The following is a 25,885-nucleotide window of genomic DNA, read 5'->3' on the forward strand; positions in this document are numbered from 1 at the left end:
TATACATGTATATGGGCATTTTTATTTGTTTATATTTATATACACATATACACACACATATACATACACACACACACACACACACAACACACATATATAGACAGACATATATTTTATATATGTTACCACCCACATTAATAGATAGCCAAACTAACAGAACATTAAAACTATGTAAGATATTTTTTGGTACAGACACCCCAAAGTAACTTTTCAGTCCTCAAATTCTTTATTATTATATTAGCTCACATGAGAATTAGGATTCTGAGAGAAAATTTGACTTATGCAGTATTACAAATGGCTAAAGATTAGCACAAGACACTACCTAAGACTTCCACATTACATCATGCCAAACACTGAAATGCTCAACTACAAGGAACATGAAACCAAGTCAGAATACTTAGACTTAGAAACGGCCATTGGAACATCCTTGAAGGGACACTGATAAAAGTTACCTAAGAGAAGAGAGCATTAGTGCAGACACAAGATTAACAAATTCCAAACCAAAAGTATGATAATGGCTGCAAGGATAGATCTAACATTAGTAGTCAGAATCCAAATCAGGATGTTTTTTCAAAGTATGCAAAATTTATTTAAATTCATAGGGTTTACTGGGTTGTGTTGGCTCTCAATTGGCATTCAATCATTATTTACTGTGTGGGTATAGACGTAAGTTTTGGCTATCCAGGATCTGAACCCTCTTGAGAAATTTTCCCTTTTAGGAATCATGACAGAAAGAGAAACGAGCAGAGTCCATTTCTCAAAGCAAAAACACATCGGGTTTTTGTCTCTTTCCTTTGCTCAACAAATGTCCACTGCATACCTCACCCCCATACATGACACAACCTGATCAACTCAGATTCTTCCTGTAAGTCTTGCTTTTCTACATTCCCAGATGCTGTCTACTATCCTCATGTGTGTATCTGCCACAATTCATTCTAACTCTGCACTTGCCTCTCACAATGGACAGCAGGCTGCCTGAAGGCAGACCTTGTTTTAGCCATGTTTGTATCTTCAATATCTAGCATGATGCTCAGCACACGAATATTTGAAAAATGAATAAATTATAAAGAAATGAATAGCTTTGAGGACTGGAAGGTACCATTTGGCACCTGGTTCAAATTCCTGATTCCTAGGTTTGTTCCTTTTCTTTTTGTTAATTTCTACAGATAAAGCTACCATCGATAGCTTCCAATCAGGATTTCACACCCTTATCAAAATCCACATGGGACAGAACACAATGCCATAACTTCTCCATGAACTAAACAAACACACATCTTAAGGTTTCCTAAAGGCTTTCTCTGCTAAAAACAATCTGGAAAACAGGCATGCAGTGAAAACAACAGGCAAGGGATAAATTACAAAGTTTCAAAAAGTATAATTATCACTCTGAATTTACAGATGAAACAATTTAAGCTTTAAGAGATTAAGTAATTTGAAGAATGCAAGCTGACAAGGGCAGTCAGGATTTGAACCCAGGTGTATCTCTCTACAAAGTCTGAGCAAGGTGCTGCGCTGTGCTGGCATTATAAACTGAAATCTAATTAAATCGTAACATCCGATATGAAGCTGAAAAATCAAGGTAAAGAAAACAGAGAAGAATTTATGCTTCTGCTGGTGGGGAAAGTGATAATGATGATGGTAATACAAGAAACACAAGAGAGTGTGTCTGTGCATGCTGGCATATTCAGAAAAATAAACTGTATGAAATAAATGTAATTCCAGACTGTCACCCAAACAGTACTCATCAATATATACTGTAACAATGTTTTCCACACTTGGAATGGTGCTAGGCCCTACTCCAGACTGACAGAATATAGAGAAAGGCCTGGTTATCTGTATTTTAACAAGGTTCTCCCCTTCCCCCAGGGTGATTCTTATCAGGCAAGTCTGGGAACTAAATCATTTTCAAATCCTTCTTGCCTCTAATACATTTCTCATTTTCTTTCAAAATCATCCATATTCTGCACTGGCAAAAAAAAAAAAAATCCATAACACTATCAGATAATTATGTAACAAGACAAACACAAAGCAGACACAAACATGCCTACTGCCTTAGACTCTCAGTAGGAGACAGCAAGCCTTTTCCCTCTTTTCCAGTGCTGATTTTTATTGCTTAAATCAAGAGGAAAAGAACACGTTTAGGATTAGAGGGGATGGGGCGGAGTCACATTTCATATTGGCCCAACTCTGGAATAGACTGTAAAACGAGGTAGCTGACGAAGACAGCATTTGGTGACAGATTGTTTCATTGAAATAAAAATCACTTAAATAAATTTCACGATAGGAGACACCTGATCATGTGAAAGGACACTGAGCAATAATTTTCTTTCTCACACAAAAAAACAGAAAGTAGAATGGTTATTACCAGCGTTTCGGGGGTGGGAGAACAGTTCTGGAGATGGATGGTGGTGATGGTTTAGCAACAGTGTATTAACATACCAAATGGTAAATGTTACGTATATTTTACCACAGTTTTTCAAACTTTAAAATAATTTAAAGGACCATTTTTACATATTTGAGCGAAAAGGCTCTACCGAGATAGAAACAAGTAACAGGGCTGTGACTCAGGTGTCCTGTGATTTAGTCCTAACTTGTTCTCGGACTGTGAACATGCATCCAGAAACCTGTGTCTCAGGTTTCTCATTTCTCCTACAAAAAAATGAAAATCAAGGATTACAGAAAATCAGGAACTATAAGAATCGTCTGGAATTCCAGGGAGTGTCTTGAGATTTGTGTGCAGTGGAAGAAAGCCATTTTAGATCTGAAGAAGCCAACTGATTTGTCCAAGGTCTCAAGAGAAGATTTATGTGAAAGTACCTGTGAAACTAAATATAAACCACTATACACACGGGTTATTAAAAAGCATCCACTGGCATGTAACCAATGTAATGAAAATGTCACAGAAGGCCTAACTTGGCACTTCGGTAACACTAATTCTAAATAATTCTTCCCAGTCAACAAACTAGCAAGTTCATTCATTCACTCAACATTTAATAAGCACCTACTATGTGCTGGGCAGAGAGGCACTAAGAATATAGGCACTGGGCATACGAAGAGCTCAGAGCTCTAAAGGGAGTTCAGGAGTAAACCAGGAGAAAACCTGGTTGGAAAGAACACCCTGAGCACCAAGGCAGAGGGGGAAAAGCCTGCACATGTTCAGGCCTGGAGGCCACGTGAGAACAAGGAGACCACTGCCTGGGATGGGAGCCAACATCAGGAGGACACATGGTAAGAGACGACTGGAAGGATGCAGGGGCAGAGATGATGCAGAATCTCATGAACTTTTTTTTTATGTTTATTTTTGAGACAGAACATGTGCACACATGTGTGCACAGGGAAGGGGCAGAGAGAGAGGGAAGAAGAGGATCCAAGGCAGGCTCTGAGGTGTCAGCACAGAGCCCAATGCCGGGCTTGAACTCATGAGCCATGAGACCATGACCTGAGCTGAAGTCAGACGCTTAACTGACTGAGCCACCCAGAGGCCCCAAATCTCATGAATTTCTTAAAGGATTTTGAATATTTTTCTAAGAACTAATGCACTGAAATGCATTAAGGAGGTTACAGGCCTAAATGATCAGATCTGAGGTTACATGCAGAAGAAATCTCAAGTATTGAAAGTATTCCCACAGAAGCCAGTAGGGAACCATAGTGACTGCAAAAGAATGTGGCAGCAGTGGAGAGAAGCAGACAGGGAAGGAGATATTTCGAAGGTCAAATCCACAGAACTTAGGGGTGTGGGCATGGATGGGAGTCAACACAGAGAGAAAAGAAAGTCAACAGGCAACCCCGCAAAAACTCCCAACATGTATTGGCCTAGATCTGAGCAGGAAGAGCCCAAGAAACAGGAGGAAAACCAGGGCAGTGTGGAGCCATAAAAACCAAAGAAAAAAGACTAGTATTTCAAGAAGAAAAGAATGGTCAGTAGGGTCAAATACAGAGGAGAAAAATGAGGCCTGAAAACGACCCATTGGATTTAGCCACATGGAAGTCAGTCTTGACCCTAGAAGAGTTTTGGTGGATTATGGGGCCAGAGGCCAGAAGAAGTGAGGTGAGGAATAAATATGGAGTAAAGAAATGTAAATGGAGGGTACAGACAATTCTTTTGACAAGTCTGGCCTTTAAGGAAAGGAATGATGTGAGGCAGTAGACGGGAAAAAAGCATGGAGTTAAGAGAGGAATTTTTTTTGTTGTTTTATTAGCCAAGAGGCTTCAGCGTGCTTAAAATTCAAGGAGAAAGATCTGTTGAGGGAGAAAGGTTTAGTGTAATGAGAAAGAAGGCTTCTGAGGCAATGGTAGAGATGGGATCCAGAGCACAGGAGGAGGGATACAGGCCTTGGAGAGGTGGAGGAGGAATTCATCTGTCAAACAGGAGCAAAGATGGGCTGGGATGGATGCAAACGAAGTCAGGTCTGTATCTTTGGTAGCAAAGAGAAAGACATTTCACTTGCTGGTGTCAGTATTCTCTGAGAGCAGGAGTGCAGATCATCAGCTGATAGTAAGGGGAGAAAAGGCAGTATGAGTGAGAGAAGGTGTGAATTAACACAGATAGGAAAAGACTGCTGATCAGAACCAGTTGAAGCTGGTAAGCATGAAGTCACAGTGAAACTGATCATCTGCATATGACTTTTCCTGGTGCGCTTCACTGCTTGAGTACATGCACAGACAAAGCAGGTAGCTGGGCGCGCACAGGCTCAGGCTTTGCTGGAAAACTAGTATGTACTCAGCAGCATGCAAGGAATTGAAAGGAAATTATGTGGGAAAAAAAAAAAAAAAAAAAAAAAAAAACCCTCCATTTACCTAGAAATCAGTCTTAAAACAACGTCTGTACTCCAGAACACGACGCACCTGCTCACACACAGATGCATGAAGCCACATACGTTACTCAACATTTGTTCTCTGATAGATCACACAATAACAATATGTATTCAGTATGCCTCACTTATCCTATGGCAGTTCAGCAGTTACCATAACAAATTCCCGTAGATGACTGTTTGGATTAAATCATGTTCAGGCTTAGCATGTTTTTACTGTTCTTATTGGTACAAAAAATATCTCCCCTCAGCGGAAAAAAAAAAAAAAAGGACAGCAAATAAAGATGAACATGCAAGAGACCCACCCATAATTTGTAAATGGGTGTATATATTCCTTTATGCTCCTATTTGGGCACGTATTGTAGAAGGAAACAAAGCCATGAAGGTAATTTTCCCTTTCTCAGAACTAGATGCCTCAATTTATTTCAAATTTTCTTCCTATTTTTTTCTATAAAGTAACTCTCTACCAACAAGACAGAAAGCAAAGTACGAAAAATGCTATGATTTACAGCGAGTTTAGTTAGTACTTCAAGATTGGAACCTACCAATGGAAATTAAAAGATACCTAAAGAGTTACAAGTCTCAATTCACAAAGAACAATTAACCCCATAACAGCTTCATACACTTTAACAAATACAGAGAATAGTATTGATTTTGATAGAGACATAATTCTTTCAATACCTATATTTTAGTGAACTTAAGTAAATCTTACTCTCTAGGGGATAAATATGCCTCCAAAAGAGGGATAAACTTACTTTTTAGTCTGATAGAAAATATTAAACCACTTCATATCACAAAATAACATATAACAGGAATCTGAAAATGAGTCGAAATAAAGACATATTGCAACAAAACAGATGGACCTATCAAAGAAAAATAGATGGATAGAAGATATGTCAGCTACTCTTGCAACATAAGAGAAATCTTAGTGTTAGAGAAAGGTAAGAAAATGCCGAAGGGAGCCAGGACGAAGGAAGCATATGTCAAGTTTCAAAGTAAGGGGAGTATTTCAGCAAAGCCCAGCTTCTCTTGTGCTTTACAGTCACGTGCCCTGTTATTAGTGGGTGGGCAGCAGGAAGGGAAGGAATCTGATGTTTATTACATACTTCCCAAACCTCTGGCATTGTGGCCCACATTCTCTTGTATGTTACCTCAAGACCACCCCCACTGCTGGCATTCTAACGTCTTAAATGATCACATCACTCTCAAATTTGCCAACTTACTTGGTCATTTTCCCCTAAACTCTCAACACATACATGTTTAGACTAATAGCTTGCACACCAGAGGGAAACATAAGCCTGCAATTTCAGCTCTGGCACATACCTTAAAAGCTGAAAAAAAATTATATGAATAAAAGGGTAAATTAAAAAAGAAGAGAGGGCACCTGGCTGGCTTAGTCAGTAGAGTGTCTGACTCTTGATTTCAGCTCAGGTCATGATCTCATTCATGGTTCATGAGTTCGAGTCTTGTGTCAGGCTCTGCACTGTTGGGATTCTCTCTCCCTCTCTCTCTGTCCCACACCCACCTGTGCACACTTGCATGCTCGCGTTCTCTCTCAAAATGAATAAACAAACTTAAAAGAAGAATAGAAAAAAATGAATGGGGTTTAATATCTGCTAGGATGTCATTAACAAATAATGGAATGTTTCTTTCTTAAAGGCACCATGGAGGGGAAACAGTACAGAAGGGTATTTCAGTGCAACTCTTCTAGCAGACAATCCAGATATAGGTCTTAAAACTTTAAATGTGTTACCCTTCGACCTAGAAATTCTACTTCTAGGAACTTGTCAAACCAACACACTCACACATCTGCACAAACACACATACAAAGTCCAATACAACACTTTTTAATAGCAAAAAAATGTAAAGTCCATCAATACAATACTATTAAATAATGTTACATCCATACATCAGAACACTCTGTAGCATTTTAAAAGAATAAGGTAAACCCATTTCTGCTGATATGGAAAGACATCCAAAATAAATTAAGGAGAAAGAAAAATGTGAAATAGCATATATGCCATTCTCTCAACTGTGTTTTAGAAAAGATTATTTATAATAATGTTCAAGATTCGGTGCTTATGTAAATTATACCTCAACAAGCTGACCCTCCCCCCACCCTGCCCCAAAACACGTGTTTGTATATGCACAGAACATTTCTGGAAGACTATGAAAGAAACTGAACAGTTGTCTCTAGGGAAGGGGACTGGGTATCTGGGGAAAGAGATCACATTTCAATGCATTCGCCTTTATTCTATTTGAGTATTTTACTATGTTAATGTATTACATTTTGTTAGTTGCTATTTTTTTTTATATAAAAGTCACAGATGCAAGTCAAAGTAGGGTTGTGGCAAGAAATACCACAGTATAGTAGGAGAACCTACTATAAAATTTACCAGGCTTTCACGGTGAGCTCTCAGAATTCAACTGTGTTGAGTTTATCTGGTAAGGCAAATAAGCAATTTGATTTTGCCTCAAAAACTGAAATACTTGTGACTTTTCCAAAAATTATAACCTTCGGGGCTCTGTGTCTTTGCCTAGCCCATGGCCACACACACACACCAGAGACCATACTTGTGTGTATGCGCACACACATACACACACCCTCAGACTTCTGGGTTCTGCAGCCTAAGGGCAGACCTGGTTCTGAAGGGAAAAAAATCCCCTCATCAACACTAATCCAACTTCCTATGGGAACATTTCAAACCCTAAAGGGCCTCCTCCCAGTATTAAACCAGTCCAATCCAGTTCAGCTTGTAAGGTGTGACTGAATCCAAGCATGCGGCTTAATCACAGGCCTCCAGGTCAGACTATTAAACATGATGATTCTGACCACAGCCTTACAGTCTAATCTTCCCAATTACAGCATCTTTAAACATTTAATGTAATGAAATATGATGGTCCCATTAAGTTCTAATTCAAAATGCAAACAATGAACAAAATAATTGCTATCCAACTACACACTCAGACAAGTGAAAAGCTTCTGGCTGCCTGATTAGAAAATATTTAAATGGCGTGCTCCTGAACACAATCCATCCTAAGAAAGTGGAGTCCTCCTTGGTTACATAATGTATGTAAAACATGCTTATGAAAAGAATGCCAAGGGCCTCAAAAGGAAATTCAAACCAGTGAATGGCATAAACTAAAAACAAGACTAGGACAAACAGAAACTATTAAGCAGAAATAATCTCTCTGCCAAACACACCACCCCTCTACCATGTGAGTCGTGACATATTCGTACCTTTCCATCCTACCACCTTAGGTTTTCACCTGGCTCTACCGCACATATTGCCCTGTTCTTTGTGGCCTGTGGGCGAACATTCATGTTCATGCCTGCTCAGGCAGACATGTTTTCACAGTGAGTGCTGCTGTTTGGGAACTTGGCTTTCATCAATGTTCTGGGGCAGTTATCTGCATGCAGTGACTGATAAAGTAGGACAAGTCAGGGGCGGAATATCAAGCTAGAAGCCAGAGCTTTATTTCTCTCAAAAAGAAAAACAAAATCAGTTTTACTGTGATAACTGAGCACACTCTTAAATGAGAGCACAGAAAAATCAGCTGAACGGTCTGACTGTAACACCTACTATGAAGAACATGTGCTACTAATGGGAATTTTAGTCCTCTGTATCCAAACTCTAGGAGAATGATTAATCTACTGCAGTTTAGAATCCCAGAGGCTGTTGATTCTCAGTTAACTCTACTTCTCTTGCTTTTAAGCTACTTACTCATCAGATGCTTTTGTGACATCCTTTTGATCTAAGTCCATCAAATCCAGTCTACCTTGTTATTCTTTTGAATGAAAACCAAGGTTAGGGGCAACAGTGAGGCTTATTCACCTAAGATCTCTTACCAGCTGTGGTTTTCAGTGAAAAGATTTTAATACTCTTTCAAGAAAATTTAAACTATACAAACAAAACAAGTACAAGCTAGTACAGATATATGGTAGTTTTATTATTTGAATTCTTTCCACTGAAAACTGAACACAACAAACAGACGTTCCTAGAAAGAATCAGGAACAAAATTTCCTAAAAATTTATTTATTTTATTTTTAATTGATGGATAGTTGACATACAATGTTGTATTAGTTTCAGGCATACAACATAGTGATCCCATAATTCTATATATTATACCATGCTCACAACAATAAGCAATAATCATGGTTACCATCTGAATCAATGACCTATTTAAGTAGAACCTATAAGAGCTATCCTTTGTAATCTCTTCCACTATATCATAGTACTTTATCATTCTTATTACCCATTGCATAATCCAGGCTCTTCACCTTCTTGGGGATAATATGACATACCCAAAACTACAGAACAGTTCATTTGTGGTTTTGCTCTCACTTATGCTGAGTGTTTTAATGTTCTCTTATTATCTACAATTTTCCTCACATTATGAGTTGCTGCTAATGCCATTTTCACTGACGGCTAATTCTAAGTTATGTGACTGATGTCCCTCACTAATTTCTTACGAGGGACAAAGATCTTAGTTGGCATTTATATATATACTATTCATGTAGACATTTCTTAAATTCATCGAGAATTCTCATGTATCTTTGCTGAATATCATTAGTTTTCAACACTGCCCTAGCACAGTTGCTCAGGTCAACAGTTCCATTTCTGGATATCTAGTTTACCTGCAGGGTATTATGGTAAGTAGTTACACAGAAGCATATGAGGACTTGAGACTCCTGAGCTGTCACCTCCATCATTTAAAAGGTATGTCGTCGAGTACATTAGTTTCCCTTTTGAGCCCCAGTTTCTTCAGTAATTTAATAATGTGATCATTTAATACGCAGATAAAAATGGAAATAGTGTCATCTATTTCACAGGACTGTGATCATTTTAAAAGCTACCATATATAAAAACAGCTAACACAGAAATTGATACATGGTCAACAGTCCACACATATTTCTTGGGTGCCTTCTATGCAACAGTTACTTTCTTTTTAACTTCAGGGATGGTTTTTATTGTGTAATGTCTATAAATTACTCTTACTATAAAAATTTCTTTTTTATTTCATGTTAGTCGAGTACTGCTTACTGGGGTTAACAAACATTCTCTCCACTTCATAAGTCATATTCTATGTGGGAACACTAATAAAATTATGCTAGGCAATCCAAATTAATGTACTTAAGTTTTGACAGTATTGACAGCAATACAAAATCTGAAGGGTGCTATTATTCTGTCCCCATTTCAGATCAGTATTTCTAAATCTTCAGGAGATGTGTGCACAAAAATCTGACCAGATCATTTACTACAATTAATACTCATTTATTTTTAAATGACAAATACGGGGCATAGGAAGCACCTGGGTGGCGCAGTAGGTTAAGCGTCCAACTCTTTGATTTCAGCTCAGGTCAAGATCTCATGGTTCAAGAGATTGAGGCCTGTATGTGTAGCCCGCTTGAGATTATCTCTCTCTCTGTGTCTCTCTGTCCTTCACCCACTCATGCTAGTGCTCGCTCTCTCTCTCAAAATAAATAAATAAAACCTTTAAAAAAAATAGTTGAAATGACAAAGAGTGTCCACTTTCCTTGCAATCCCCAGAGAAATCTTGCATATTCTCTCTGGGGCGTGCAAACTTGCTTCATGAGTGGCACCACAATCCTCCACCCATCCACTCCAGGAATCTCAAGGTTCTTTCCTGCTAAGCCCTCACTCCCTGTCAAGATCCTTCTCAACCGAGTACTCCATACAGTTAGGCTTGGTATTTAAGTAGAAACCAAACCCATGTACCACCTCAGATCATTTTTATTACATAAGTCAAATGAAACTCATATATAAAAAACAACTTTTTTTTTTTTATTTTTTTTTTTTATTTTTTTTTTAACATTTATTTATTTTTGAGACAGAGAGAGACAGAGCATGAACGGGGGAGGGTCAGAGAGAGGGGGAGACACAGAATCAGAAGCAGGCTCCAGGCTGTCAGCACAGAGCCCGACGCGGGGCTCGAACCCACAGACTGTGAGATCATGACCTGAGCCGAAGTCAGCCGCTTAACCGACTGAGCCACCCAGGTGCCCCAAAACAACTTTTAATCTAGAAATAGACCCCCAAACCCAATTAAATGGATATGTTTCCACAGCAAGTCCAAATACATCACAAAATTTAGGGGAATAATTACCAAGTAAAAACAACTATAAATTAGACACTACTCTCTAAATGTGATTATTGCTGTATATCCAAAAATCTTCTTACAGTGATTTTTCAATTGTTTATAACTTTCTATTTCCCCTTTAGAGTATTTTAAAACATTCAACAGTGAAAACTATGTGTAGTTCAACCCCATCCATTTCTTACACATGCTAGAAGAAAAGTACTTGATCATTTTTTAAGTAAAAAGAAAAGCTAAAAACAGTTCTACACATGAAAAGTTTCTTCCAGTGAAAAAGGCCACAGTAGTATTTTATGAGGCACATGATGATGAACGTAAGCAACAAAGAAATCTCGTGAGCACTTAAACCTGATACTCAGTATTTCTACCATGAATTCTAACAAGGGAAAACAAAGCCAACTAGGAAATCAAAGTTCAAAGTTAAAACTAAACAATTCTTTTTTTTTTTAAGTTTATTTATTTATTTTGAGAGAGAGAGACAGAGAGAGCACGCGCACGCACGTATACACATGTGAGAGCAGGGGAGGGGCAGAGAGAGAGAGGGAGAGAGAGAGAATCCCAAGCAGGCTCCAAACCGCCAGTGTGGAGCCCGACATGGGGCTCGATCCCAAGAACCATGAGATCATGACCTGAGCCAAAGTCAGAAGTCAGATGCTTCATCAAATGAGCCACCCAGATGCCCTCTTCTCTTTAAAAAAAAAAAAAAAGATTTTAAGTAATCTTTACACCCAACGTGGGGCTTGAACTCACAACCCCAAGATCAAGAGTCACATGCTCCAGTGAGTAAGCCAGCCAGGTGCTCCAGTAAAGCTAAACAATTTTCTAAAATGATCACTCTGTCAAATTAAAAGTTCAAAGCAAATAATATTCAAAAGATCCAAATTCTCTCCTAAAGCAATATGAGCTCTATAATATTAAACTTCCCCAGGAAATTTCAGCATTTCTGTCACATATGTAGGAGAAAAACACATAGCATGTATATACTAATTTGTACTTATACTCTTTCACGAGTATTGAAGAGACAATGTCCAGAGACCATTGTTTTTAAAAGTCAATTATTTTAGAATAATAGCCAGCTTCTAAATGCTTTGCTTCTACTTAAAACACTTCAAAGAGAAAAGAGCACACACTCAAAGGTACATCATGACATAAATCCTTCAGGTATAACAATCCAAATATTTTTATTTAAAGGCCAAGATCTTATCATCCCAGGTATAAAATATATCCAATTATGCAGCCTTCTGATGGCCTCATGTTTTAAGTCACATAGAAGTGCAGTATGATGACAGCAATGTCTGTACCGACTAAACCCTCTTGGCACTGTGTTACTTAAGGAGATCTGATACTTTATTTTCAGCAAGTGTAGGCGAGTTGATTCGGATTTTTCTTATTAATCAGGCAAACTATACCTACCTCTACTGAAATGTCGTTCCATAAAGAAGCAGACTATTACAGTGTTATAAAGGGGCTCTGGGTGCGGATGCGTGGGAGATTCATTATAGTTTGATGTTAAAATTTCCAAAATAAAAAAGAGGGAAAGAGAAAAAGATCTCTCCCCTTTGTAAAAAAAAGAGGGAAAGAGAGTAAGGTCCTCAGGGGAGTGAAAAGAAAAAAACAAAGAGAAAGGAGACAGATGGGGAGAATGCGATTTTAAATCAAGCAGACTGAGATTAAAATCTCAGCTCTATGATGTATTAGCAGCGAGACCTTGGCAAACCCAAGGTTCCTCCTCTGCAAAAGTGGGATAATAACAGTTCCTGTTTTGTGGGACTGTTAGATTTGAATGGGATAACATATGGAAAGCAATGAACAGAATGCCCCACATGTAGAAAGTTATCAAAATATTAACTATTCTATATAATTATTATTTTTATCAAATAAATTTGTTAGTCCAATGAGCTATAGCTTAAGCTTACTCTACTTAGGAAGACATTCTTCAACAACATGATATAATGTTTTCAAAACTAAGAAAAGTTACTGAGATCAACACACGTATTGTTTTCAATAAATATTTTCTGGGGCTCTAGCTCCTTAGAAGACATTAAAAGCATGGAGTCAAAAGCCAGAGGCCCCAGGTCTGAATCTCAAAGCTGCCACTTGCTCTGTGTGACTGCAAGCAAGTATTTACTCAGTGCCTCAGTTTTTGTATGGTAACTGGGAATGATGATATAGGGATGCTGTAAGAACTAAATAAATCAATAATGTAAAAACTGCTTAGGATGGTGTCTGGCACTTTATAGTAAGTGCTATGTCAGTGTTAACTGGGATTCAGTTGTTAATAATTCTCACCCAGAAAACTGTTTATGACCCCAAAGTTGTCCTCTTTTGAACCCAGCTACTCATCAGAGTAACCAGTGCAGGAGACTGTAATTTGGACATGTGTGAGCTCTAAGTCTGAACTAAACCCTTACCCTACAACTCATCAGTTCTCCATTTGTACAATCATGCTCATCCACTTGAAGACTCTATATATCAGAGCTTACTGTCTTCCAAGTTACTAGCAAAATTCAAAGATATGATATAGCTCTGTGGTCTGTGTGTATGCACCAAGCTTAGAGTGATGATCTCGCAGTGGTAAGAATCTGATGTTTCTACTTGTACTTGGTCTGTATTTTCTAACTTTCTGCCATGCACATGTATTGCTTCTATAATAATAAAAGGTTATTTTAAAATCTGGAAATGGAAGAAACACTTCTCATATTTGTCTAAGAAAATAGACCCCACAAATTCCATACCTGTATTTATGAATGATGGCATTAAATAGTTTTCCATCTCTCCAGCAGGTAGTGAAATTTTCACACCGTATTCCAGCATAACCCTCTGTTGCCTGCTGTGTCCACAGTAGCAATCTCTCCTTCGCAGACATATCCTCTGACTCTCCAGTAACATGGATATCAGATATCTAAACACAACAGAAAGTGTTAAAATATTAGGAAGAAAGCCAGCTCAGACTGAGAAACTACTATGTACCAAGCACTTCATTAGTGTTATTTTACTTAGTCCTCATAACTCTGACTGGAAAGCTAAATGTATTTTTCCCATTTTACATAGAGGGAAACTGAGTTTCAAAGACGTTCATAGATAGAAAAGGAGGATTTAACCTAAGCACCTAATTTTTTTTTTATTATGCCAAAATGTCACAGCACTGAGAATTCTACATTCCTCTTTACTAATCAGATCTGTAAAATAATCCAACCAAAGGTTTTGCCAAGTTCAAATGGATCCAAAGTAAAACCTACAAACTAATCTATATTACCACCTGCAGAGCAGGATTTGATCTGACTGACAGGTATTCTGTGTAAAGAACAAAGAAGGAAACTAGTACTTTCCCCAATTAACTACATTACATAACAATTTGACCTAAAGTCTCTTTAATTTTCTCATGAGTCCTTTCTCAGTTTACTCAACAGGATACCTTTATTAACTGATTTTTTTCCCTATACTTTGTTCATTTTCATTTAATTTTCTAAAAGTCTCTTTCACTAAATAAAACAGGTCACCAGTTCACATGATTGATTTTCTTAAGAACCTCTCTAACAAGGGTCCTACTTAATCTGCTGATAATGATATTAAGGCACAAAGTGACTTTACCAGGGGTCACACAGTGATTCCAAAGCTGGGATTAACACCAAGAAACAACTGTTCCCTCCATCAGTGCAGGATGAAAGCCAAGGGATCAAGAAAGACAGGCGGGAAGCCAGGATCAGGATGAGTAAATAAAGAATTGGAAGCAATATATAGGGAGGCACAAGTCATTTTGTAACAGGAAAAAAAATCACTCAAGTCATGAGGTTGGCTTCTAGTTCTGGCCACTACTCCCACAGCTTTGAATAATACATTTCATGTCTGTGAGTCAACTTCCTCATCTATAAAATGAGGAGGTAGGAGGGAGAAGCAGATCATGTTTAAGACTCTGGTCAATCTAAAGTCTTACCCAGAGACTGTAAATACAACACAGAAGTCAGAGGTCAGAAGAGCCAGAGTCAAAGAACTGAAAGTAGAAAATCTGACAATCCCAGACTGAAGAAAGCCTTTGACATGCAGCAGTGCTAGGCTCAGACAGGAAGCCCTTTATTCTTCCCAGCTGCCACAAGAGCCGGAGGCCAGGCCAACCAGGAACCTGGTGCAGGCTGCAGCAGCAAAAGCCCATGCCAGGCCTGGCAGCCTCTAACACCACCACCTGGACATCATGGCGGGAGCCACACACACCCTTTCTCCAATATCCTGCATAGATCTCCATGCCCTGCGGAGCTTGCTCTCAGCCACAGTATGAGACATGCTCCTTGACAAATGATTTGAAAGATGAGCTCAGGGTGTGCCTGGGTGGCTCAGCTGGTTAAGCGTTCAACTCAAGTTTGGCTCAGGTCATGATCTCACGATTCGTGAGCTTGAGCCCCTGTCCAGCTCTGTGCTGACAGTGTGGAGCCTTCTTGGGACTCTCTCTCTCTCCCCCCCTCTTCCTCTGCCCCTCCCTTGCTCGATCTAAATTAATTAATTATTTTTATAACAAAAAAAATAAATATGAGCTCACGGTCTCAATTTAATCATCTTTTCTAAGAACCTGTGCTAATCTCCACAGCATGAAAAGAACTATGTGCATGCATGAACACATTATATAGTATATACAGGACAAATTCCTTTTTTTTTTTTTAATGTGGGGGAAAAAAGAGCAGAAAAATCACCAATGTTATTCCACCCCCAACTTCCAACTGATACCCTGATCTGAAATTATGCTAGAGAGCCCTTCTAGTACATCCCAGGAGTTTAAATTCCATCTCCACCATTTATGTTCGAGTTACTCAACTGTTTCAAGACCATCCTCTGACTTGTAAAATAATGATGGTAATAGTTATTATGTTATGTCATGAGAATTCAACACGAACACAGTGTAATGTCAGCAACTTTACTGTTGTGGTTATTATTATTCTTTTTTACAAAGGGAGAAGCAAAAATTTGGCTTTATTATTCTCCCAATTCTCCTACTGTAAAGAGAAGTAAAAAGGTTTTTTTTTTAATGTTTATTCATTTTGAGAGAGAGAGAGAGCATGAGTGACAAGTGGGGAAGGGGCAGAGAGGGAGAGAGAGAATCCCAACCAGGCTACCCACTGTCAGCACAGAGCCCAATGCAGGCCTCAAACTCACAAACCATGAGATCATGACCTGAGCCGAAATCAGGAGTTGGACACTCAACCAATTGAGCCACCCAGGTGCCCTGAGAAGTAAAAAGTTTTTAAATTTGTTGCCTCAAGCAAATCAACATTTATAAAAACAAGGGTTCAGAGAAACAAATCTAGGAAACTATAAACAAGAAAGTTATGCCTCCCGGCAAAATCTCACAAGAGGCTTCTCTTAGTCTTTACAAATTATAAAATCAACTGCTTCTGGGAACCCTTACCACAAGGGAGCTCCGTGGGTGGTAATCACAACTAAATAAAGAAAAGGGAGAGAGTTGGAAAGGCGGGGGACTATTTTCTGCTGGTCAAGAACGTTCCATGCCAGTCCAGTCACTGAATTATCTATTCACAAGGGAAGTCAGTAAATTTCAACTACAAGGTAAGTTTAATAGGTTCAAGTGCTGCTCAGCATTTTATCCCAGGAAGGATATTAAAGGGGGAGTTCTGAGGTCGAAAAATGGTCTAAATATCAACCAAGAGAAAGCAGTACAGTCTAATTAAATAAATTTCCAATGGATGAATTTCAGATTGTTACTCCCACACACTACTTCAGGTTATTACACATGTATACACTATTTAAAAAGCTGTGATTTTCAAATGTATATTCAAATATTATGAACCAAACTTTAACATAATTAAAGACTACTAACACATTGACTCATTTTCAGCTTTTCCTGCCATTTCCAATTACCTCAGTATTATTCCTATAGAGAAACTCAAGGTATTTTTTCAAATGTCCTGTTACCATTAACTACTACCTCTCTTGAGTATCTCAAACTTTTCATGATACTGTGCAATCAAAACCAAAATGAAAAATAAATTAAACCCTAAAATTTATGTCTGCAGTTGTCATTGATGACCCCTGATTTAAAATCTATGCATTCAGCACAACAGTCTGAACCCTCCCTCAGTGAAAGATCAGGGGTGGTTCTAGGAAGTAATCAAGCTTCCTCCTTTCAGATCCTGAAGTCAGTACTGAGACCAGAGAAGGTTTCCATTCATGCTGCCTGGGTTCAAATTCCAGCTCCAAGAGTAAACGGGACCACAACCCAGAGCCATCCACATCATCTAAAATCTGTTTTCCTCATTTAAAAAACTTAAATTATGACAGAATCTCTACCTCTTTTGAGTGGTTCTAAAGATTCAGTAAAATAAATCCACATCAAATGCTTAGCACAGTGCCTGGCATACAAATGTTAGCTTCTCCCACCACAATTTTACTAGTAGTATTTGCCACTTAAAGTTTCTCACCAACAATCTGTCAGCTAACACCTAAAGCAAACAAAACCCTTTACACCAGAGCTCCTTTTGGAAACTTGAAGCCCTCATGCCTCACATCCAGGTCATTGCTGGCTACCACCCAAATTCGAGCTCTTCCTGTCACTGAGCCTCCTGAGCCTGTATTTCATCCCTGTCTCATCTCTCCTGACCCAGCTTGCCACCACTCTCAAGCTTTCCAGAAATATCTATTCCAGGGTAAACAAAGGCTCCTAAAACTTCAGTACCTTCACTGCTTCTACTATTTTACTGAACTTGGTCTGTCCCTCTCACCTCCGGTCAAGTCCCACATACCACCAGGCAGGGCAAGCATATTCTAATCCCCCAGTGATGCAAAAATGATAGTTTTCAAACCGTGACCCATAGGTACGAAGACCTCACTTTTACACTGTAGGCCACTCACTCTTATATCACCACCTTCTTCTCCTTAAAAATGATCCCTGTGGGTGGGAGATGGGCTAGATGGGTGATGGGCATTAAGGAGGGCACTTGTAAGGAGTACTGGGTGCTGTATGGAAGCGAATCACTGAATTCTGCTCCTGAAAACAGCACTGCACTGTACACTAAGTAAAATTTAAATTAAAAAAAAAAAAAAGATTCCTGCATCCCCCAAAGATCTGACACCTGGCTCAGTGTGTACCTGGCTCCATGCTGTGTCACATCCTCACGGTCCTTCTTCTCTCTACTTCATCCATTCACACATCTATTGCTACGTCCTGAATCTCATCATCTTACACCAGAACTAGTCCGCCTCTGATATTTAACTTCCGATAGTGACTTCCTGTTCTTCTACCACTTTCATTCCCCAACCCTAGGTAAAAACCACTTCTCTGGCTTCATTGACATCTCACATTGCTTGATATGCCTCATTATGATCCATTCTATGAGCCCTCTTCTATCTTCACCTCTTTCTCTAGCTGGCCTGCAACACGTGATCCATCACTTCAACCAACTTCCTCAACTCCCTCACACCCTTCTCCTTGCCCTGCAAGCCCCCAGCCAAACCCCAATCCTGGCCAAGTCAGCTGCACGTCTCCCCTACTCTTCCCTCTGCTATAAAGCTCTACTAGAAAACTGCAGTCCCATGTGGACTGCTGCCACCACAGGTTCCAGGTCTGCAATTCAGCTAAGCACGCTAAGAAACCTGGCACTTTTTCTTGGTGTCCTAATTGGCCCGTTTTTCTATCCCTCACAATCTCTCTTTCAATATTGTTTACCATTTGCATGAAATTCCCTACCGTACCACTTCCTTATTTACGTTTAGCATTCACTTTTTAATCTCCTTCTTTATCGAGAAAATAGCAACATGAGTAAGAACTCCCTCACTGCCCTGCCCTGCTACCAACAAACTTGGCTTTTGCATGACCTGCTTTTCTCATATGCTCAGAATCCTTCCACCTCCTGTCTCCTGGGGAATTCTCACTCTATCAATCATCCCCTCCACATCTGGGTCTTGGCTCTCAGTATTTAAAAATGCCCATCTCAGGGTGCCTGGGTGGCTCAGCCAGTTAAGCATCTGACTCTTGATGTCGGTTCAGGTCATTATCTCACAGTTCATGAGTTTGAGCCCCACATCAGGCTCCACACTGACAATGCCCATCTCTTCCATCCTAAAACAAAAATAAACAAGATTTATAAACTCAATTCCCTCTTTTCTTATCACTGTCTCTCTCTCTCTTCCAGTAAAGCAACTGAACAAAAAAAAACCCTCTGTAACTTTCATGTTTTTTAAATAGACTTTATTTTTGTATTTTTTAGCTCTATTATCTTTATTCTTTAACCTGCTGTGATGTGGCTTCCATCCCAATCACTCCACTAAAACTAAGTAGCGGTGACCAGACAAGAAAGTGAGGGAGCTTCCTGCTCATGACTTGATTTTCCCAGGAGAAAAAGGAAATCAGATGGTAAAATGTAACAGAGCAAGTTGTAAGCACGAAAGGAGGGAGGTCACGTGGTACCTGAAGAGCTGAAAGATATTGTGAGCAATCATCTACAACCTCCTCTTCCATAGTCTCACTTAATCAATAAGCACTCACAAATGTCTGCTAGTACCACTACGAGGAGTTGGTCATACAACCACCCTCATGGAGCCTGCAATTTTATGACAGAAAAACATCACAGAGAAGAGTTCAAGGGTTGCTTTCCAATCTGTCCATTCTCCACTCCTGATCTGTCTGAGGCATCTGTCACTGGCAGTCTTCTTCCCTGACTTTCCTGATGTCACTCCTTCCTGGTTTTCTTCCTGCATCCTTGGCCATTCGTTGTCAGTTTGCAGTAGAGGCTCCACTGCTACCCTTCCTTTAGTGCTATTCCCCAGGCTCAGTCCTCAGCACCCCCGCTTCTTCTCACGCCTCCTGTACAATCTCACCTTCTACAATGGTTTCAACTTCACCCCTCATACCAATGACTCTGGGATCCCCATGTTGCTCCCAAAACTTACCCCTGAACATAAGAGCCATAAATTCTAACTCCCTAATGAACACTTCTGTCAAAATAGTAAAACCAATCATATATTGAGCACTTCAGTGAGCCCGTGTGTTGAAGCACTTCCCAAGTATCATCTCATCATCATTAGATACAATCTCATTTTACAAATGATAATGAAGCACAAAGTGGTTATGTGACTTGCTCAAGTGCACACAAACTACTAACAGGTAGAAGTAACACCTGAACTTGCATCTACCTGGCTTCACTGTGCTTTATCTCACAACCTCTTCAAACCCACTATAGAGAAAGCTGAATTTCTCTTTCTCCATCTCACTCTTCCTTCTGTATCTGTAGCTCAGAGGATGGCCCCATCATTTACCCAGTTGCTCCGAAATCAAAAACACTGAAGTCATCCTCGATGCCTTTATCTCCATCTGTACCTATCTTCAATTGGTCACACAGTCCTATGCAGCCTCTTCTCTCCTCCCTCCCCTTCAACACACACCCCCCAAAATTCCTCATACTCCAGCCCCACTGAACCACTTCTTGTTCCTTCAAGAACAATACATTTCCACAGGACACTATGCATTTATATATGCTACTACCTACCTACAGAATGCCCTCACCAGCTGCCATCCCACTCAACCCCTTCACTCATCCATCTCTTTGAAGAAGCCCCAGCTGATTCAATCTCCAGGGTCTGTGAGAGATGTCCCACCATCCTCTCTGCTTCCACAGCGGCGCATACACGCACTACTGTAATAACACGTGTTGTGTATAATTATCATCTGTTGATATATCTTCTGTCCCTCTAATATGTGAGCAAACGTACACAAAATGACAATGTCTTATTCATTTTAGCATTACACTGTCTTAACTCTGTCACTGCTTGGCACATAATAGACAGTAAATGCCCATGAGCATATATCTTTGTGATTGAGTTAGGAACCTCTGGAATTTAAATTATTTCATTCAGGCAACCAGGATACCCTTGATCAGTTCTGCTTTAGCATATACTTCAAGGTCGCACACAGGAAGGAGAGGCTTTATTACCTACACTGTGCAAACTCCAAGCAAAAAAACTGATGCACCCATAAAAATGTCACTCAACCATTTTTTGTAGGTTTTTGCTTACTATCTACACAGTAAAAATGACATATTTGGCAACATTTTCCAAAAAACTTATTTTGGCACTGTGTAAAAATAACCTAAATCTAGTATTCTCCAAGTTCAAGGAAGAGTATGATGGGAGGAAGTTGACATGTTTGAATTAAAATGTCTTTATATCCCAAGTCCAAGTGAATGCCAATGTCAATCTTGCAGTATCTTTTAAGACAAAATTATGATAAGTCTAGAATGGTATGGGGTTCAGCAAAGCTTCCACCTTCTTCTAGAACTGAGTCTCACTACTGGAAATCTGAAGTTTGTATGAACTGTCAAGTTTTGGTCTGGCTTTCCACTTTAGCTATAATCAAAATAATTCTTTCTGCTTATTTTCCTTAATTTTTCAACTAAGCAACTTCACTGACTTTGTTTCTGGCTTATCTGCTTTAAATGTGAAATTTCAGTAAGTAGTTTTCACTTGAATTACAGAGGAAATGTTATTTCCTTCCCATAAAGTCAAGAATGTGGTTGTGCCGTGACACGGCCAGAGCAAGAAAGGGTAATTGGCCTTCTACAACCACTCTATTTATGTGTATTCCTCTTCCAAGAGGACAGTCCAAACTGAAATTTGGAAATCTACAAGATTTTTATGTGAAGAGCAAGTATTTTCCAGAGCCCTGACAAAAGCTGGTTTACAGAGAACAGTTCCAAGCTTTAAAAATACACAACATAAGGCATTCTCAAAAATGGCATGGTCATGTTATTAGACAGTGGGTTCTCCAAATGTGGATTCTAAAAGTATTGTTCCTACTGGTAAATCTCAGAAAAATCTAACCATTTGGATAGGAAGTCCCGAAACCCATTTGAATTAAAAATATGCCTGCTGGCTATATATTTTAGCAAAATTATTTTAAACCATTTAGGGCATTAAAAAAGAATCCAGATACCGAGTATATGAAGTCATTTTCATAGTTCAGGATCCTGAGCCTTGAGAATAAAGAAGTCACCATATCTGTTTTTTTTTCTTTTCACTCCATATAAGATCAAAAACTGCAATTAAAAAACCAAAAAGCTCAGCCTAAAAAAAATGCTACCAACAAAACAAAAACCCTCATACTTTTTCCCACATTCACATCCCTTATTCCCATATCACCTCTACCCTTACACTCAACACTAAGATTTTACTACATAATTTCCCTTCTTCCTCTTGGCAGAGCTGAGACAACATACAATGATTGAAACATTAATAAATGGAAGTAAAAGAAGGTCCAAGGGGCTTTAGGAGAAGTCTCTGGGCAGGGGAGGGGGAAAGGGTGCAGACATTATTCAAACACAAGAAAGAAAGCCTGACCCAAATTCACACAGTTCTAACTGCGGTAGAACCAGGCATGTGCCTGCTCAGGGATGAGCTTTGTTTCATAGTGCACATCTGACCAAATGCCTCATAGAGCACCATCAGGAAATGTGAACCACAGTCTCACCAAACAGCTCAGAGACACAATACACACCCAACAACAAATGGACTGTTTGCTTCTGCAAATGGAACCAAAGAATCCAGTGTTGGAATTCTCAAAACATAAAAGCATGAGTTGCTCCAATGCTCCCCATGGATGTTGACTCATTGTGCCATTCAAACTCATGCATCTGCTAGCTTCCCACATCCCTAAGGAAGACACGAGCATCAGTAACATGGATATATTAGCTGTCCCAAGACTGTTTCTAGGGGAGAGGAGGGTCTTATATTCCCTGTTTTCTCTCTTTTCCCACTACAAACTATCGAGTGGCAATAATTACTATCCTTGGTCTGGACCATCACCTCTAGTCTCCAATGTCAATACTAAGGACATCCTTTAAGACACAGTCATGAGACACCTGGAATAATATTGGGCTCAAGCAAGCTTCCACCTCCTTCTGGAACTAAGCCTCAGTGTCTGGATTAGTAATAGTCTCCTAACTAGTCTCATTGCACCAAGTCTTGGCTTACTTTCAAATGCCATTTCAGGTTGTTCCTGACTCCACAGTCACAGTATTCCAGTTCAGTTTTGGCTGCTCTAAAAAAATTTTTTTAACGTTTATTCACTTTTGAGAGATAGGGACGGAGTGCGAGTGGGGGAGGGGCAGAGAGAGAGGGAGACACAGAATCCGAAGCAGGCTCCAGGCTCTGAGCTGTCAGCACAGGGCCCGATGCGGGGCTCGAACCCACGAACTGTGAGATCACGACCTCAGCCAAAGTCGGACACCTAACGGACTGAGCCACCCAGGCGCCCCTGGCTGCTCTCTCTAGACTCAAGCCATCTCCTTCCTATTCTATGATCGAACCATCTGAACTTCGAACCATGTGAACCACATGCTCCCTCTCTCCTAGGGTCCTCTATTCAAGCTACTACTCCCCTTGGAACATTCTCCTCATACTCTGCCTAACATGACACAGATTAGGTGCTCAATATCTGCTGAATAAGTGGAGGGAGGGAATATATAATGCAAGATCAGAAACATGTTTCATTTGAGATGAGTGAGTTTTAACCTGTCATGTCATGTAAGACTTGTCATTTTAGAAAAGTAAAACGTTTCCAATTAAGCTCACTTTCCAATAATAATAGAATGCCCTGACTACTGCACAAAAGTACCCAGCAGCAAGCTCAAGCCCAGAGACTACTCAGTGAGAACCCAACATTAAGCAGTGAAACTGAGCTTCATCTAAATCATTTTTCTAAAACAATTCCATAAACTTGACACAACAGACTACCTCAAAATGCCTTTCCAATAAAAGAAAACAAGCCAACATAACCCATCTCATAGCACACTCTGATTTTATTCACAGCTTATTACTAGATGACCCACTTACTGCTAACTGAATTGCAACAGCCTCACTGTGCTGGTCAGCTGAGGCCATATATGTGAAAGTCCTCTGAGCAAAGTCAATGCCACCAGACAACTGGGAGATAGGAACACCCTATTTTTACAGATGTTGTCATGGTTCTGGCATGCACTAAGAACACAAGAACAGCCAAACTGCAAAGCTGAGTCGGATACTCCCTAAAAGATTCACTTTAAAAAAAAAATGCATGTATTTCATTCTTCTATACAAGGCAAATCATGCAACGTTTATTTTTTTATTTTTTTAATAACTACAATTTGTTGAAAAGATTAAAAAGCTTAATCAAATTTACTACTTAAATAAGTTATGTGTAACATGGGAAAGGCAACATCTCTGAAGTAAAAAGAACTAAGATATTTAGCTTAGAGAAAGCTATAACTATACTTAAGGATTAAGGAATCAGGGGAACTCAAGCTGAAAGTACCCAAAGGCACTTGGAGGATTCCCTTGTTTCACTTGTGAGCAAGCTGAGGCTACAAGAAGTGAAGTGACTTGACCAGCATCTCCCATGCTAGTAGAAGGCCTAGGGTGTGGACTTGGGTCTTCTAAATTCCAATTTAGAATCTGCAAGAAGTTTCTCATTCACATTTACAAAAGAAATCTATCCTTACAACTCTCTGGGTCAGTAGCCACAGTGGGTGCTTCCTTTCAGTGTGCCTTCTGCTGGGAAAATGGCTGTCCACACATAGGTCACGAAAGAGCACCCTCTACCTTTGCCTTAACCCCTGAAGTCAAGACCCTTTTCACTGGAGCTTCTCAGTCTCTATCCTGGCAAAGTAGCTGATACATAAAATTCTACACATTTTCAGAGGAAGCAATACCCTTGGATCTCTGACATAAACTGAAGGTCAGGGTTCACAGCAATTTTCCTCACTAAACACAACACCTTAAATGACAGCACTTCCCCCACAGAATGGTAGATTTCCCCCTGGCATCATGCTCTCTTCTACTCTCATACCAGAACTACTAACAATAATGTCTCTGAAATGTACATGTACTAAGGTGTCCATAACCAATATGAGCTCCAAGAATTGGCTCATCCCAGGGGTTATTTCTATTTCGACAGGTTGACAAAATTTTTAACTAATTATAGAGTTAGATGAATATACTGTCTGACAAATGATAGGTATTCAGTAAATATTTGCTTAAAATATAGTGAGAGGATGAGTAGAGTTGGGGAGACAGAAGGAGGCAGCCTACTCTGCTTATGCATAATGCCTCATGTCCATAGGAACGAAAGAAATGCCCTGTTACAAATTTGGAAAACATACAGCTTTTCTACTCAGCAGATGGTTACAAGATGTTTCCTCTTTTCCACAGCAGCAGAAGACACTAACAAGATAGAAGTTATCAAGTACTTAACCAGAAGTTAAGTAAATCCTTTTCACATATATTACCTCATTTAATGCTCAAAACACACCACCCTGTTTCACAGATGGGGAAAGTAAGACTGGGTTAAATTTTAGTCTTCTGATTCAAGATTTCATAAGTTCCCTTTCCTCTGCCACCCCAAATCTGTACTGACTCCTTAAAACATTCCAGAAAGAGCTGTGCCTACCAGTGAACCATCTCATTTTATAAAAGCAAAAACTGATTTAACAGACACAGTAAATATAGAAATGATAGCTAATCAAATGTTCTTCCTTGCACAACACAAAACAACTATTGGTTTCAGAGGGTTGGACACAAGAGTGGTATCAAAGGAAATTCAATTCCTTCATATATTTGTTAAAATAAAAGAGGTTATATTCTATTTGAGAGAGTTCTGGTATGAAGAAGAATGAAAGCTGCACGTTGGAAAAAATGGACCTCAAAATTCTTCTACCTCCAGAATTTCTTAACATAATTGTTTCACGAGTAAAATGTAACAATGAGAGGAAGACTGGCACAGAGCCGTGGAAGGTTGTGACCTGTGTTCAATTCCGGACCCCACCACATACTAGCCCTGTGGCCTTTCTGGGCCTCAGTTTCTTCCCATGTAAAGTATCTCCTCATGGAGATGTTGAGAGCCTAAAACAACACACACACAGGGTTCAGAACAGCACCTGCCCCCAGTGAGCAGAGGTAACTGTGCACCAGGTGAGGACTATTGC

General features: G+C 39.5%; 1 protein-coding gene across 4 annotated transcripts in view; it reads right to left on the minus strand.

Annotated features, from left to right (window-relative positions):
• Positions 1-25,885, minus strand: part of DST (dystonin) — a 490,237-nt gene that overhangs the window by 184,200 nt on the left and 280,152 nt on the right. For all 4 annotated transcript variants that reach the window (XM_042939088.1, XM_042939087.1, XM_042939090.1 and 1 more), the window contains one exon: positions 13,667-13,833. In XM_042939088.1, the coding sequence (XP_042795022.1) occupies positions 13,667-13,833 (167 nt within the window). The remainder of the gene's footprint in view (positions 1-13,666; positions 13,834-25,885) is intronic.

This window comes from Panthera leo, chromosome B2, assembly GCF_018350215.1.
Source record: "Panthera leo isolate Ple1 chromosome B2, P.leo_Ple1_pat1.1, whole genome shotgun sequence".
In the NCBI taxonomy this organism is placed as follows: domain Eukaryota; kingdom Metazoa; phylum Chordata; class Mammalia; order Carnivora; family Felidae; genus Panthera; species Panthera leo.